This window comes from Vanellus vanellus (genome assembly GCF_965231255.1).
Source record: "Vanellus vanellus genome assembly, chromosome: 3".
NCBI lineage: Eukaryota > Metazoa > Chordata > Aves > Charadriiformes > Charadriidae > Vanellus > Vanellus vanellus.
This window is the reverse complement of record NC_138907.1, coordinates 27,152,071-27,165,261: the sequence shown is the minus strand read 5'-3', so window position 1 is coordinate 27,165,261 and position 13,191 is coordinate 27,152,071. Positions and strand designations below refer to the sequence as shown.

General features: G+C 38.0%; 1 protein-coding gene across 1 annotated transcript in view; it reads right to left on the bottom strand.

Moving 5' to 3' along the window:
- Positions 1-13,191, bottom strand: part of KCNH1 (potassium voltage-gated channel subfamily H member 1) — a gene marked incomplete at both ends in the record, with an annotated part of 184,556 nt that overhangs the window by 83,548 nt on the left and 87,817 nt on the right. The window contains 2 exons of the mRNA XM_082481894.1: positions 5,397-5,649; positions 9,333-9,532. Coding sequence (XP_082338020.1) covers positions 5,397-5,649; positions 9,333-9,532 — 453 coding nt within the window. The remainder of the gene's footprint in view (positions 1-5,396; positions 5,650-9,332; positions 9,533-13,191) is intronic.

Here is a 13,191-nt window from a genome sequence, read left to right as displayed (position 1 = left end):
TGACGTTCTGTTACTGCACACTTTCATACTTATATAATATCTACATTCTGCTATTTCCCTTCAGCTTTGATAGCAGCAAAAGGAATAGCAACAACAAACTGTCCTTGTGGAAGACAATGATTTTCCTTCTTCACAATAAATTACTGCCTCAATTTCCCTTCCTATCTTATTCGCTTTATTTACCCTTTATGGAGTCAGGAGTTGGACTCGGTGATTCTCGTGGGTCCCTTCCAACTCAGGATATTCTATGATTTTATGATTAATACGCCTTGCTAAACCAACAGTCAATAAAAAAGTTTATTCTTTTGAAAGTTTTTAGCTCTAATAAGGATAGCAAGAACATAACACATGCAGAATAGCTGGCATGCAACACTCAGGGTAAACTGCTTTACTCTTGGGATAAACTTTTTTGTGGGGGGATTTTGTTTTTTCTTTTTAACTAAACCTTCTAGTAAATGTTATTTTTCTTATCCGTTGCTCAGCTCCGAAGATCACAGTGATTTTCAAGACTTTGTTTTTTAATTGCTAAATAAAGGCTTAAAGGCTCCCAGTCCCTACTCAAATCCACAAGACTAACCTCCAGTCTTACCATCCATACACACAGAGCCCCCTTGCAGGGATCATCAAGACCACTTCAGCAACACTGAACAATTCACATAAGCAAAGATCTGCTGCTCAGGCAGGCCCTCAGGGAGTCATTAATTGACAAATTTTGCATCAGTCTGCAAATTTAAGGACAAGACTCTGCCTTCCCCACTGCTATCTAGAAAAAAAAAAGCCTACCACCCTAATCTCAAGGGTCGTCGTCTTCATCTCTCTAGCCTTTTACTGGAATGTTTTCCTAAATTTCAAAGATTACCCCAATTTCATGCAGAAAGGGTTGGAACCAACCTGGGTCCAAGAATCACTTGCTTCCTTCAGATTTCCTAGAGAAGAGGGATTTTCTGTTCAATCTTGGACTACAATTACATCAGTCATTTCTAACAGAATTTATTATTTTCTAGTAAGATCAAAAAAGGTTTTCTCAGTCATTCAGATATTTTTACGTACACATTAACACAATATAAATATTTTTCTAACAAGGTTTTCCAGTCCTTACATGTATTTCCAGAAAATACTTATGAAAAGTTAATTTTGCTACTATGCCATTATTTTCTATAATTTTCATTAAATTATCCATGCACACATGCAATTGCAGACAAAACACAAGAACTAGCACTTTCTCTAGCAATGGTGAGCAGAGATTAAAAAGGTCCAGACTAAAAGGTTGGAGGACCAGGGAAGTACCCTGTTATCCCCAGCAATGGCATATCACCTGCTCAGCTGGACTTCTAACATTAGCTTCTTGATAACTGCAGTTCCAAACAATCTACATTCTCAAGCTGCACTAAGGAAATGTGTACCTTCATAGTGTAAAAAAAAACCTATAAAAAGTGCATTGAAAGACAGTTTAGATCTTCAGGCTTCCCTAAATTAAGAAACGGCAACTAGCTATGCAGACTTATTTCATGCTTGTGCTATAATCCCTTTTTCCCCTGCATATTTCCAAGAAAGCTGTGGACAGACCTTATGGTCCCTGCATGGAACACATTTCATTCAGGAGGAATCTTTTAAAAAGATATTTGTTAAATTAAAACATAGCAAATCTCTCCTGAGCATGAGTAAATTTTAACTTTTCAAAGACCCACAATAAGGTCAGGTTTTCAGATGGCCAGTAGCTCAGCCCAAAAGGTCTGCTCCAACACAGAGAAACTAGAGCTGCCAAATGAAGTGCACATAAATGGCTGGCTGTTTTTAAAAATGACAAAACAACCCATTTTCTCTAACCACATTTGGATAAATGGGTAAGTTTTTAAGCAAGAGTAGTTCAAAGAGATATGTCAGTCTCCGATGGATAAAGCAGCATCAGCCCAAATGGGAAGGCTTAGAAAAGTTAAAAGCAAAGCCAAGTTGAAAACAGTCTCTTAATGGAAGTCCTGCTCGACCTGCGCTTCACTCAGTTCTCTTCAGGGCAGGGACTGTGAGATTTATCTCTGTCTTACACAGAGTGCTGAGTGTATGTCAGCACTTCACCCAACGCAATAACAATGGTGTAAATGGAAGAAAAGTGAACTACAGAAAACAGAATTGTATTTCACCCAAGCAGCTTCCCACTAGCTAATTTTCACTTTTACATAATCACACTCATATACTTACACATTAACATAGAAAACCACAGTAATACAGTGGCTATTCTTGCTACGTCTTCCTTTTCTGCCCATTTGTATTGGAATGAATCACAAATAAATAAATCACCTGGCTTAAAGGTAATTTTCTACTTTTTTGGCTTTGTTACTTTGCAAAGATTGTGTTGTGAACTTCAGTAATATTTTTTATTTCTGCAGAAATTTTGGATAGAATTCAAAAATATATCATACAAAAATGCATCCATTTCTTTAAATTTTTACTATAAACATTGCAAAGAATTATTTTTTTAAATTTACTCATTTTTGTGTTTGTGTCTAAGTCAAATTAATGGGGAAGGCAGCCTTAGGGGGTCACAAAAAATGTACATTTTTTCACTGCTGGCCTGTGTGTAATTTCTTCCAACTCAGGACTCATATTAATACAAGTAAATCAAAATCAGCACGTCATTATAAGAACAGAAGCCTGAACTGAGAATGTACTTGTCTTTTGGGTATTACTAAGAACTGATCTGGAAGGATATTATGCAAGTGTACACAATACACTCCAAATTCCAGGGCTATACAATACAGTTTTATATGCTAGTCTGCAAGGCTAAATGATTTCAGAACTTGAAAATGTTTCATATGAATTGGGTCTTTTAAGGATTAAGTGTAGTTTGCCTTTGGTTTATGTAATGTCATACAGCAGTCACACAGACTAATTTAGAGATGCAATTTATTTCTCCATTGTAAAGAAGATACAGGCCACATTGCAAATTGCAAAGGCTGCTTTATTAAGTGACAGCTAAAGCTGAGCAAATAGTTCACCTTGAATAATTTATGTACTTATTTTTTATTTTTATTTCAAGTATGTCTGAGAGGAGATCATGGTCTCTTCAACATACCTGTTAACTTATTTAATTTCTTAATTACCCCACAGAATTCCTCACATGGTATGCTGTTACATGCCTACTGTTCATATCTATGCTTAGTTGTCGTTGGTAAACAAAACTTATGGCATAGGCTGTTCTGCCTGAGCGATCATCAACAATCCCATTTCTTGTACAATGTAGACGTTATATTTTTTCCCTTGTAGTGGCTCGTTTTATCTGGTGTACTTTTATCAAGAACTGGACAAGTTTAGCTGAACATGAAATTAAAAAAAAAATAAATCATTGCTATTCGACAGATAAGAAAACTGAGAGTACAAAGAAGTTAAGGAGGAAATCGTGACCTGACTCCTGCAGCAGCCTTCAGTAATGTGGTGGTTATATTATGTAATGCGGAAGGAGAAGAAAGTCCAACTGATTTAGAGTAGTGAAAAACTTAGTTAAGCGCCTAATTTTATATCAGGAAAGAGAAACCTTCAACAGAAGGCTTCACAGTCTGGGGGAAGAAGGTACACACATGTGGAAGGAGGGGGATTCCTTAGTCCAAAATCTGAAACATAAAAATTGCTACACATTTATCCAAAATGAAATCTCGCAGAATCACACACAGATCCCACTTCATTTTACTTTCCTCTCCGATTACAATATTCACAAAGAAAATGACAGAGCTCATCAACTTTAGTGCAAGCCAGAGAACTGACCCCAAATTCCCCAAAAAATAAAGGTGTGGAGGGAAGAGGATCAATATTTACTGTCCCAGGAGAACAGCAACAACATAGTATTTCTATTCATTAAGATACCAAGGCATCAGTCTCATTTATTTATAGCTATCACTCTTCAGGAGCAGAGATTAGGGGTTCAGGTTTCCTTAACACTGACTTCTTGAGGAATCTAGGCTGAGTGTTTTCTGAAGTGAATAATATGATAGAACACAGAAGTTACTAGTAAAGACGAGGAAAAAATTGGTACCTTTAAAGGACATTTTAAAAAATTCTATTTCAGTGCTTTTTACCTATACTGATTAAATAGAGCAGCGAGATGTTTTGAGGTTTTCTTGTGATGGACAGAGGAGGGACGAATTACGGGATAAAAGGTGATACAAACGGAGAGGCTTCGGGTTGTTCTATATATTCCATGTTAATTCACAAGAGTTCAACATGGCTAAAGGTAGTAAGTTCCTGATGTGCAACTTCGAAAAGCAAAAGTTGCTAATATCATATAGAACCAAACAGCACAAGTGATTCCAGAACAAAAGAGAATCGGTTATACCCCTACTTTTCACCTTTTTAGTTTTTTGTGTGGCAAAAAATACTATGAACTCAATTCCCCAGGACACAAAATACACCCCATGCTATATATGCAATCCCGTTCAGAAATAGAGAAAAACTGGACTCAGCATATTTATTAGCCCCCTCACTTTCCAGTAGACATTCATCTTAGGAGAGTTGGGTGTATGTGTTTAGACAGAGTAAGATTACCAAGCTGGTGTTTTCTCTTTTTCCAGGCTGCTATGAGTGACAGGTACTGGATTAAGCCACCGTGAGCATTTACCTTATCACAAAGAAGTCTGACAGAATCAATGATAAGTATCACCTCCTCAATGCTCTAGCCACCCCCTGATTCATCTACATCTATTGGATTATCACACTTTCTTCTCCTAGCTTTGCCTCTGAATGTTGTTCACACCACTATCAGCTTCTTTTTAATGCCTCCAACCTAAAACTGTCATTCCAAGTTAATACAAATCGGCTCTAAATTTTTATATTACTTTGACTTTAAAAGAGATAAATATTATTTCAACGTGAGATCTTAAATAAAGCTAATTGGAAAATTTTCAGCAAAAGTGGATGATTATTGGGGTTTGGGAGGGAGGCAGAGAAGCCAGGCACTTTAAAAATAAGTTTTCTGAAGTCCTCAGTGGAATTTCTAAAGAAAAGAGATGTGGCGAGACAGGGAGAACCCCAAGAACGACCAGGATCCCAATGCGCAAGTACAGCTTCCATTGACCAGAAGAAATATGGTTGAAGCAATCTGGAGATGAGATAATTGCCCTTCCTATTTACCTATGTGGAACAGGAAGGACAAGCCAATGACTCTATGCAATGCTCCTGAATGACATTAAGCAAGTTTATTTTCCGCTCTCTTTCGATTTTTCCAGACAATAAACATCTAACACCATACAGCTGACAAGTTCATTAAAATATACCTCACGAGGCCATGCCAAACCTAACCTGACTGAAGCTTTTTAAGGAATGAGTTCAGTGCTTGAACAGAAGAGGCTATAAAAAATGCTCTATGCATCTGTATTTGTGTACAACACATTATCAGCTGTGAAACTCACCCAATATAGCAACAACTTCATCATCCTGGATTACTTCCAAAGACCCTGAAACCACAAAGCAAAGGCTGTCGACACTCTCGCCAGCATGGTAGATCAGGTCTCCCGGCGCACAGTGCACTGTCTGAAATTCCATGGCAAGCGCTCGAAGGCACCCGTCGCTCGCCAGCCTGAAGGCTGGGTGCTCCTTGAAAACTTTGCGGTTCAGATGCACGCAGATATCTGCTCTCATGTCCTTAGGGCATATCTGCAAAACCTGAGAAGGAAATTAGGCAATTAATTCCCGTGCATGGCTTATATGTGCCTATTATCCCTAGTTTACTACACAGAGTTTAAGAACTACCTTCCTCCTTCATATAAAATTTCTAATTTCAGTCCGTACATTAATTTTTATATTACTTATACACTTAACCCACAATACTAACTTATTCTCCTTTACAATACCTGAAGGAAAATAATGTTTTCATCTCAGGAACATGCTCTGCTGGATATTGAATTACCAGCATAAGGCCTCAGGTTTTTAAGACAATAAAACTGAGAGCGCAGCAGAACAGAAAGTGGTAGAGAAAAGCTTCCTAAAGGATTGTTTCTAGAGGGTAGGTCACTATTTTGATAGGCAGATTCTATGAAGAGCCTGCAGAAATTACATGTTCCATGTGAGAGAATATTGTATGGAGGAGAAGTGTAATCTCATATCCCTTTAACAAAGGAAAAAGTTATTAAAAGTTTCATTAAGTCATACTATTGAGATTTGCAGGTATTCAAATTCACCCCTCAGAGGCAATAAGAAGATTTTTGTTCATACAAGAAAAGGACTTTAAGGTATGATACTGTGTTGGGCAACTTTTGATCTTCCAAATGCAGTGTTCCTCACAGCAATTCACGATGTGTGCTCCTACAGGTACACAAACTGATACTTAGCACAGCAGGTACCAGTCAGGGCCATTTCTGAAGGTTTTGAATATAATACAGACAACCAAGTGGAAAAACTACAGAACTACTAGTGCAAATACAGATTAAAAGTTCCTGGCAAAAACACTGGAAATACATAACATGAACAGGGGTTTAGGATGACAAAATCCTTGAAGAACAGTCTGTGATGAAATACGTCTCAGGACATATTATTTGAAAAAAACACTGAGTTGTGTAAGTCTGCCTCTTTTTTTTTTTTTTTTTTTCTCCTCGGTAATAACTATTCCATCCAATTAAGGAGTACTCTGAGTGAGCTTCAGAGACACTCCCACACATTTTCCTGGATGGAAAGAGATGGCTTCTTCAATGCAAACACTCCTGGAAAACATAAAGGGAACACAGGAAGCACTATGGCTATACCTACATCTTGCAACGGGGCTCTGTGCAAGATCTGAGCAGAGAACCAAGCTTATAGCTCTGCGCACAGCACTGGTTCCAGATATTATGCTTGCTCCTTCAAAGGCAAACAACTCTACTAGCATCATCATCATCTTTGGCCCAGCTCCAAGTAGACCTGCTAGTATAGATATTACTTCTGAAAGGGATATATTTCTATAGTGCTTAAGTGTAGGGCACTCATGGATGACCTCTCGGCTGCCCCACAAGGAGCAGCAGCCGAACCGGCCAGTACTCAGTTTTCCAGGCTCACAGGAACAATTTGGGGCAGCAAGACCAGCATTTAACATGGAACACAGGCAGTGGCCATAGCTGTCTTTGCAATTATCTCATTTACTCTGGCAACAAAAACATTCTGCATTTGCAGATGCTTACCAAATGTTGCTATTGGAATTACACACACACACTTCACAGTTACTTGAATATCACGCACAAAAAGGGTTGTTGTAATAGAAATAGTAGTCAGAAAACCTGAATATACAAAAGAATATTTAAAATGAGGTTCCTATCCAAAAACCCCTTGGTTTCCAGTCTAAGAGGAAGTTAACTCATTTTCCATTCTCCATTTAGAGAAGCTGTCTCCAGACTTCATAAAAATTAAAGGAATTAAAGACATTTGAGAGTTACAGACAAGTGGCAGAAGACTTTCATTTGTATGGGAGGTAAGAAACATATCTTCATGGATTAATTTTAGAATCTTTCAGCAACTCTTGGTTAAATTTTGTTATACTGGCATTTTCTAGACTTACAGACTTTGCTTTTAGCTGATTATTCACTCCTTGGCATGTCTGAAGTTAACACTGAATTGACAGATTTGTGGCCTACAAAATAGTGAGAAGATTGATTTGGCATTAAGTTCATCCTTAAATATCTGCCTCATCTGTAGAAAGGTGCACTGCATTACACAGCAGCACAACTACCAATGTTCTGTCACAGGAGCAATACAGGTTTTATTCATTGCATGATATCCCAGAAGTTATACACAGGCATCAAACCAACGGAACTCAGACCTGAGAGTTTATGGATTGGCACAGCCATTAGTCAGTCTTACATCTGCTAGCTTTTGCTATGCAGATGAAAGTTGATTCCTTGGTTTTACAGTCATAACTATTGGCAGTTCAGCTATGAACACACCAGTTATTGATATCAACACCATAATAAGCTCTTTGATGTCCTGATAATTGGAGAGTTTTTTTCCGTGTTTATTAAGATAATTCTCAAAGGCCACAGTGAATTGTGCATAGTTTGGTTATCCTGCTGTCTCCAAAGACATTCTTAAAGCATTTCTCTCATTATCAGAGGAAGCCAAGAATGAACTTTGAAGATAAGCTAAACCAAACATGTTTTACATAGCAATTTTTTCTTGTTGCTTTGTTAAAATGATGAGAGGAGCTTGTACTGGGGGGGTGAATGAAACCACTAGCATTCATTACACTATATAGCCTCAGACGTCGTCTCTCCACCTTCCCCAAACGTACCTACCTCAAACCCATAACCCCACACAAATATATTTTGTGAGAAAACAAGCAGAGCAGCTTATAATCAGCACTATTCTGTACTAAAATACCATTTCTTTCTGAAAGCTAGTATGATGGACAGTGTTTCCCAGATTCATGGTCCAGGATCTAAATGACAGATATGCTGAAGACCGTTTAGGAAAGCAAACGGCATCCTGTGTACCCATTGGTCTCCAGATAGCCCAGTGCAAGGCCACATCTGTTCTACTCTTTGATAACGATGTTTTAACAGCTAGACAGAAATGAGATTGTTTCCTCTTTAACTGCATCATCTACTGTTTAGAATACTAAATTAAACAGTCAACCAGAAGGCTGGTGACCACAGCATTGGTATAATTTCCTGAATGAACCACCCCACAAATCGCATCTCTTTACAAGCAGAAGAAAAACAGTATCCATCTCCATAAAAGCTGGCAACTAATACGAAAGCGGCAAGTAGTTGCTTTTGTACATTTGTTCTGGTGAAGGGCCATTTATTATTTTAAAAGACATAATGGGAATTTACTTGTAAATTCAATAAATGAGGATGATAACATTTGCCTCACGTAAGGCAGATTTCAAAAAATACATTATTATTACAGTAAAGTCTTTTAGCTTTCATTAATATCTTTAACCTGCACATAGAATATTACTTTCAAATTCTTCTATGAAGACAAAATAGATTTTACTTTGTATTCAGTCCCACAGAGCTGCAAACAACCTCACACAGCAGAAATGCTGCAATCTCATCTGAAGAAATTCTAAGGTTGTGCTAGAACTTGGAAGTTTTTATTTAGTTATTTTCTTTGTTTACTGAAAACCAAGCTCTTTCCTTCCTCATTTTTATACTATTTCATGACATATCACCAGCAACACACACATACTTTTACCACTAACATATGTCAGTATGACAGAATAGGTGAAATACTGTATTTGAAAGTTTAAAATTAAGGGAAGCTACTACTTGGAACTATTTAAAGAATATTTGTCTTCTTTACTAAGAAAGTACCTCCTGTTCATTTTAATTAAATACTTTCAGGATGTGACTTGTTTCCTTGCAGTTTAATTTACTTACCTTTTCAGTATCTATTCCTCTGGACATTGACCAGGTGGAAACGATGTAATCCATCACACGTTCACTCAGTCCTTTAGGGACCTGATATAGCTTTAGAAAGTCCCGGACACTGTTCAGCATTTCATGATACCTGTTTGTATTAGCATACATTTGCTGAAATATGGTTGTCACATTACCAAAAATGGTTGCATAGAGAAGGGCTGTAAAATAAAAAGAAGAAAAACAATAGATATAACACACAATAAGTTGTGATGATCAGTCTGTGTTCCACTGTGCTTTAAAACTGGAAATGCCAGGCCTATAGAAATGCATGCAATATCAGTGCTTTGTTCGGCAGGCCTGATGAGCACGAGCATTTTATAGGTCACCTTCAGCACTACAAATTGAGGACCACCACCTACTTCTGCGTTGGCGAGTCCTGCAACAGAATTCCTGAAACACAACTATTTGTCTTTACCCATCAAACAATTCAGTAGTATCCCAACCCCTACAAAACCACAATAGAAGACGCAAGAATCTTAAGACAAATAGCTTGACAGCAAATATGTTAAAATTTCATCTCTGGTTTATAGTGCCTGTGTTGAAATGCCATCAGTGACAGATTTCCAAGCTTTAAGTGCATTACCACAGTAGTAAGCCGAGTCATCATTACCCACCTCAGTGTGACAACAACAATGCATCAAAGCAGAAGATGGAATATGTAATAAACAGCTACCATGGGTCAGTGATTTATAGATGTAAGTTTAATAATACATAAAAACTCACATTATGTTTTATATTCTTCAGGCAGAAGAACAGCAAGGCCTGAGGCAAGAGCTAGAGCCCTCAAATGCAGACCAAATGCTGCACAGCCCTTCTGACTTCATTCAGCATGGTTATGAAGCCAGCTGCTTCATCAAGATGGGTTTAAGAATAAACATGAGAAAGAAAAAAAGCAGTATTTCCAGGTGTGGAGAGAAGCAGATGAAAACACACAGGACTTGACAAGATCCGCCTGCCAAAGGCCAAGACAGAACAGCAGGCTGGTGGAAATCTCAATGGTCATGTTTTGATGGCTTGCAGAGGCTGGGGCTGAGGCTTTTCCAGCCAATCCAGCCCTGAATGAAAGGGAAGGACAGGAAACCTCAAGGGGAGCTTTCCTATGTTGTGAATCAGGTCAGTGATAAGTGAAAGCCTGGCTATAGAGGGAGAGGAACAGTCAGATGGCAGATGAGCCGATAACCACCAGTAAGTGCTCTGGCTTGCTGAGGAAGTTCTTCCTCTTTATCATTTCATATCATTGTCAGTATCTCTTCCACTTGAGATAAAAATAAATAATTGAAAAGTCATATTTATAAAAAATAAGGGAATATTTTGTCTTCTCTAAACACCCCTTTTTGCTATTTAATTCTTCCCTCACGCCCTTTTTAAAAAAAAAATTCCTCATCCCATTCGTTCCTTTGCGAATGCTCAGTGTTACTCAGGTCAGTGTTACAGGCAGATATCCTTAAGCCAACTAAGATGCTTTAGGGTTTTATGACCAACAAAAAACCTTTGATAATGTGCAAAAGAAACTTACAGGACTGTCTTTTCCCTGATCATCGAGAGATACGATTTAAATTTAGACTTGCTCAAGGCCTTTACACAGCTTATTCTCTACAGAATTCCTTCTCAACACTGTATGACTTCTTTTCTTTTTATGAGTTCCTGTAGAGATGCTCTCTCCCCTTTTTCAACTATGCCTCTATACAGACAAGTATAAAAACATATATAAAAACGTGCAAACTCAGTTTAAAAAAAAAAGTGGAGAGTATGAATAGGGATACAGTCACCAGAAATGTATAGATTATTTCTCTGTTTAACCTTAACTTGTGCATGAGCTAAACTGTACCGGGAAGTCCGATACAATGAGTATTGAAGAAATGCTTTAAAAAACAGATTTACTATAAATACTCTTTAATCTATGAGTATTTTGTATTAGAACAGCATTACCTTTCCCTAACTATATCCATTTGCTCTCTGTTATACAGATGCAAACACAACCCTACAGTATTTGCTACCTTAGGCCCTACTTACATGGAGTTCTACCAGGTTCCCTAAGAGCAACTAAACCCAGGACCTCCAAAACTGTGAAGTCCCACTGGCAGGACACCGCAGCAGCACAAGGCATCCACAAACATCGTTACTCTGCCAGCCAGTATAACGCTGAAAATAGGTAACAGATTAGGAAGAGGGTCACAAGCAAATTCTTATCTGTAGATTTCTGGGCAACCATACTTGTGCACATACAACTACCTCTTGCAAACCGTGAGACCTGCTGGTTCAGTATCTTGGGACATATAGCTCTATGCCAACAAAGGTAAAATGGAGTCCTCACTTTGTCCTATTACAGTCCAGCTACATGAAGCCTAAAGAAAAAACAGAAATTTGGTTCTTCATTTTGATTATTATAAGGTGAGGAGTCCTAGAGCAATTTCCACTGCAAATTGCAGCTACTATGCTCCAGGATGAAAATTATCTTGGCAAGAAAAATTATTCCTGCCTACATTAATTTTTTATTTTTTAAAAAAATCCCCAAATTTACAATCCTTAATTTATCATTAGCTAACCACTTTATTACTATTAAAGATATATTGAAGCCAAGGATTTTTGCAGCCTAATATTGGGTAGATACATTAGCATATTAAACATTGACCTCTTCTGCATAGAAATAGCTAGCTGTGTGCCTTTTCCTCCTTTCAAAGAAATAATGAAATGAACCCATTGCAGTACACTGCAGCCCCAGAAAGTTTTCAGAAACACACAGTCTACTACAGGAAGAAAGTTGGGCAATCTATGACAGAGCAAAATCTCCAGATCATTGTTTCAAGACTGATTGAACACTGACATTAGACCACTGCCTTGTAACAGCAACAGTGCAGGTCATATACCAACATCCAAAGGTCCCTGGAGTCCTTGGCCAGAGTTTGTAGTGTTGCCCTACAGACTTTATAGAATCTATCAATTCCTTAGCAGTCCTATGTGCGGGGGATCACAGGAATTAAGGAAAAGTATTTTAAGGGGTGTAGGAGGGCAGGAGAGGGAAATGTCTTCATGTAGGATGAATTCAACTCAAGCAAGGCCACAAGTGCACCATGCAGAATGGTCATAAATTAATCTGACACCAACAGCTTCCTTGGATGCATCAGCTGGATGGAGGCTGTGCAGTGTTTTTTGAGGAACTATGTCCAGGAATAAGCCTGTAGCAACCATGCCTATGCATCAACCAAAGAGAAAATGTCTTCTGCAGAACAAACAATAGCCTGTTCTAATATGGCATACAAAGCTGCAGAACGTCAAGCAGCCAGCAAACACCTCTTCTCCATGAATGTCAAGATCCCTTAGAAAAGATGAAGACCCTCCCGACATTAATCTTTTCTGAAAATAGATAAAGAAAAACACATTGTCCCCAACGATGTGGCTACCTATTTACAATGCAGTCTGTGTCACCCCATTTAAACAATGTTTAAATAACATCAAAGATAAAAGCATAGTAATTTCAATAGCCAATTACCCACACAAGTGAATCATGAAGGTTAGACACAGGTTGGAAAGGTCACCAAATCATCTGCTACTTTTAATGATGTAATAAATAAGAATAGAGAAATAAATACAAGTCAGCATAGGTCTCAGCTACCACAGTAAAAGATCTGGGATCTGATTTTAGAATTATAAGAGGAAGAATTTCTATCTGTAAGAATGAGAGGTTTGCAATTACCCCAATTACAGATGTAAGTGCTGCATGCGGTTCCTGAGATGAATCATCAGATTGATGATGATTTGTTCAAAATGCACTCATCCAAAGCCCTTGCATACAAAATGTGTGCATAAGAACTATACA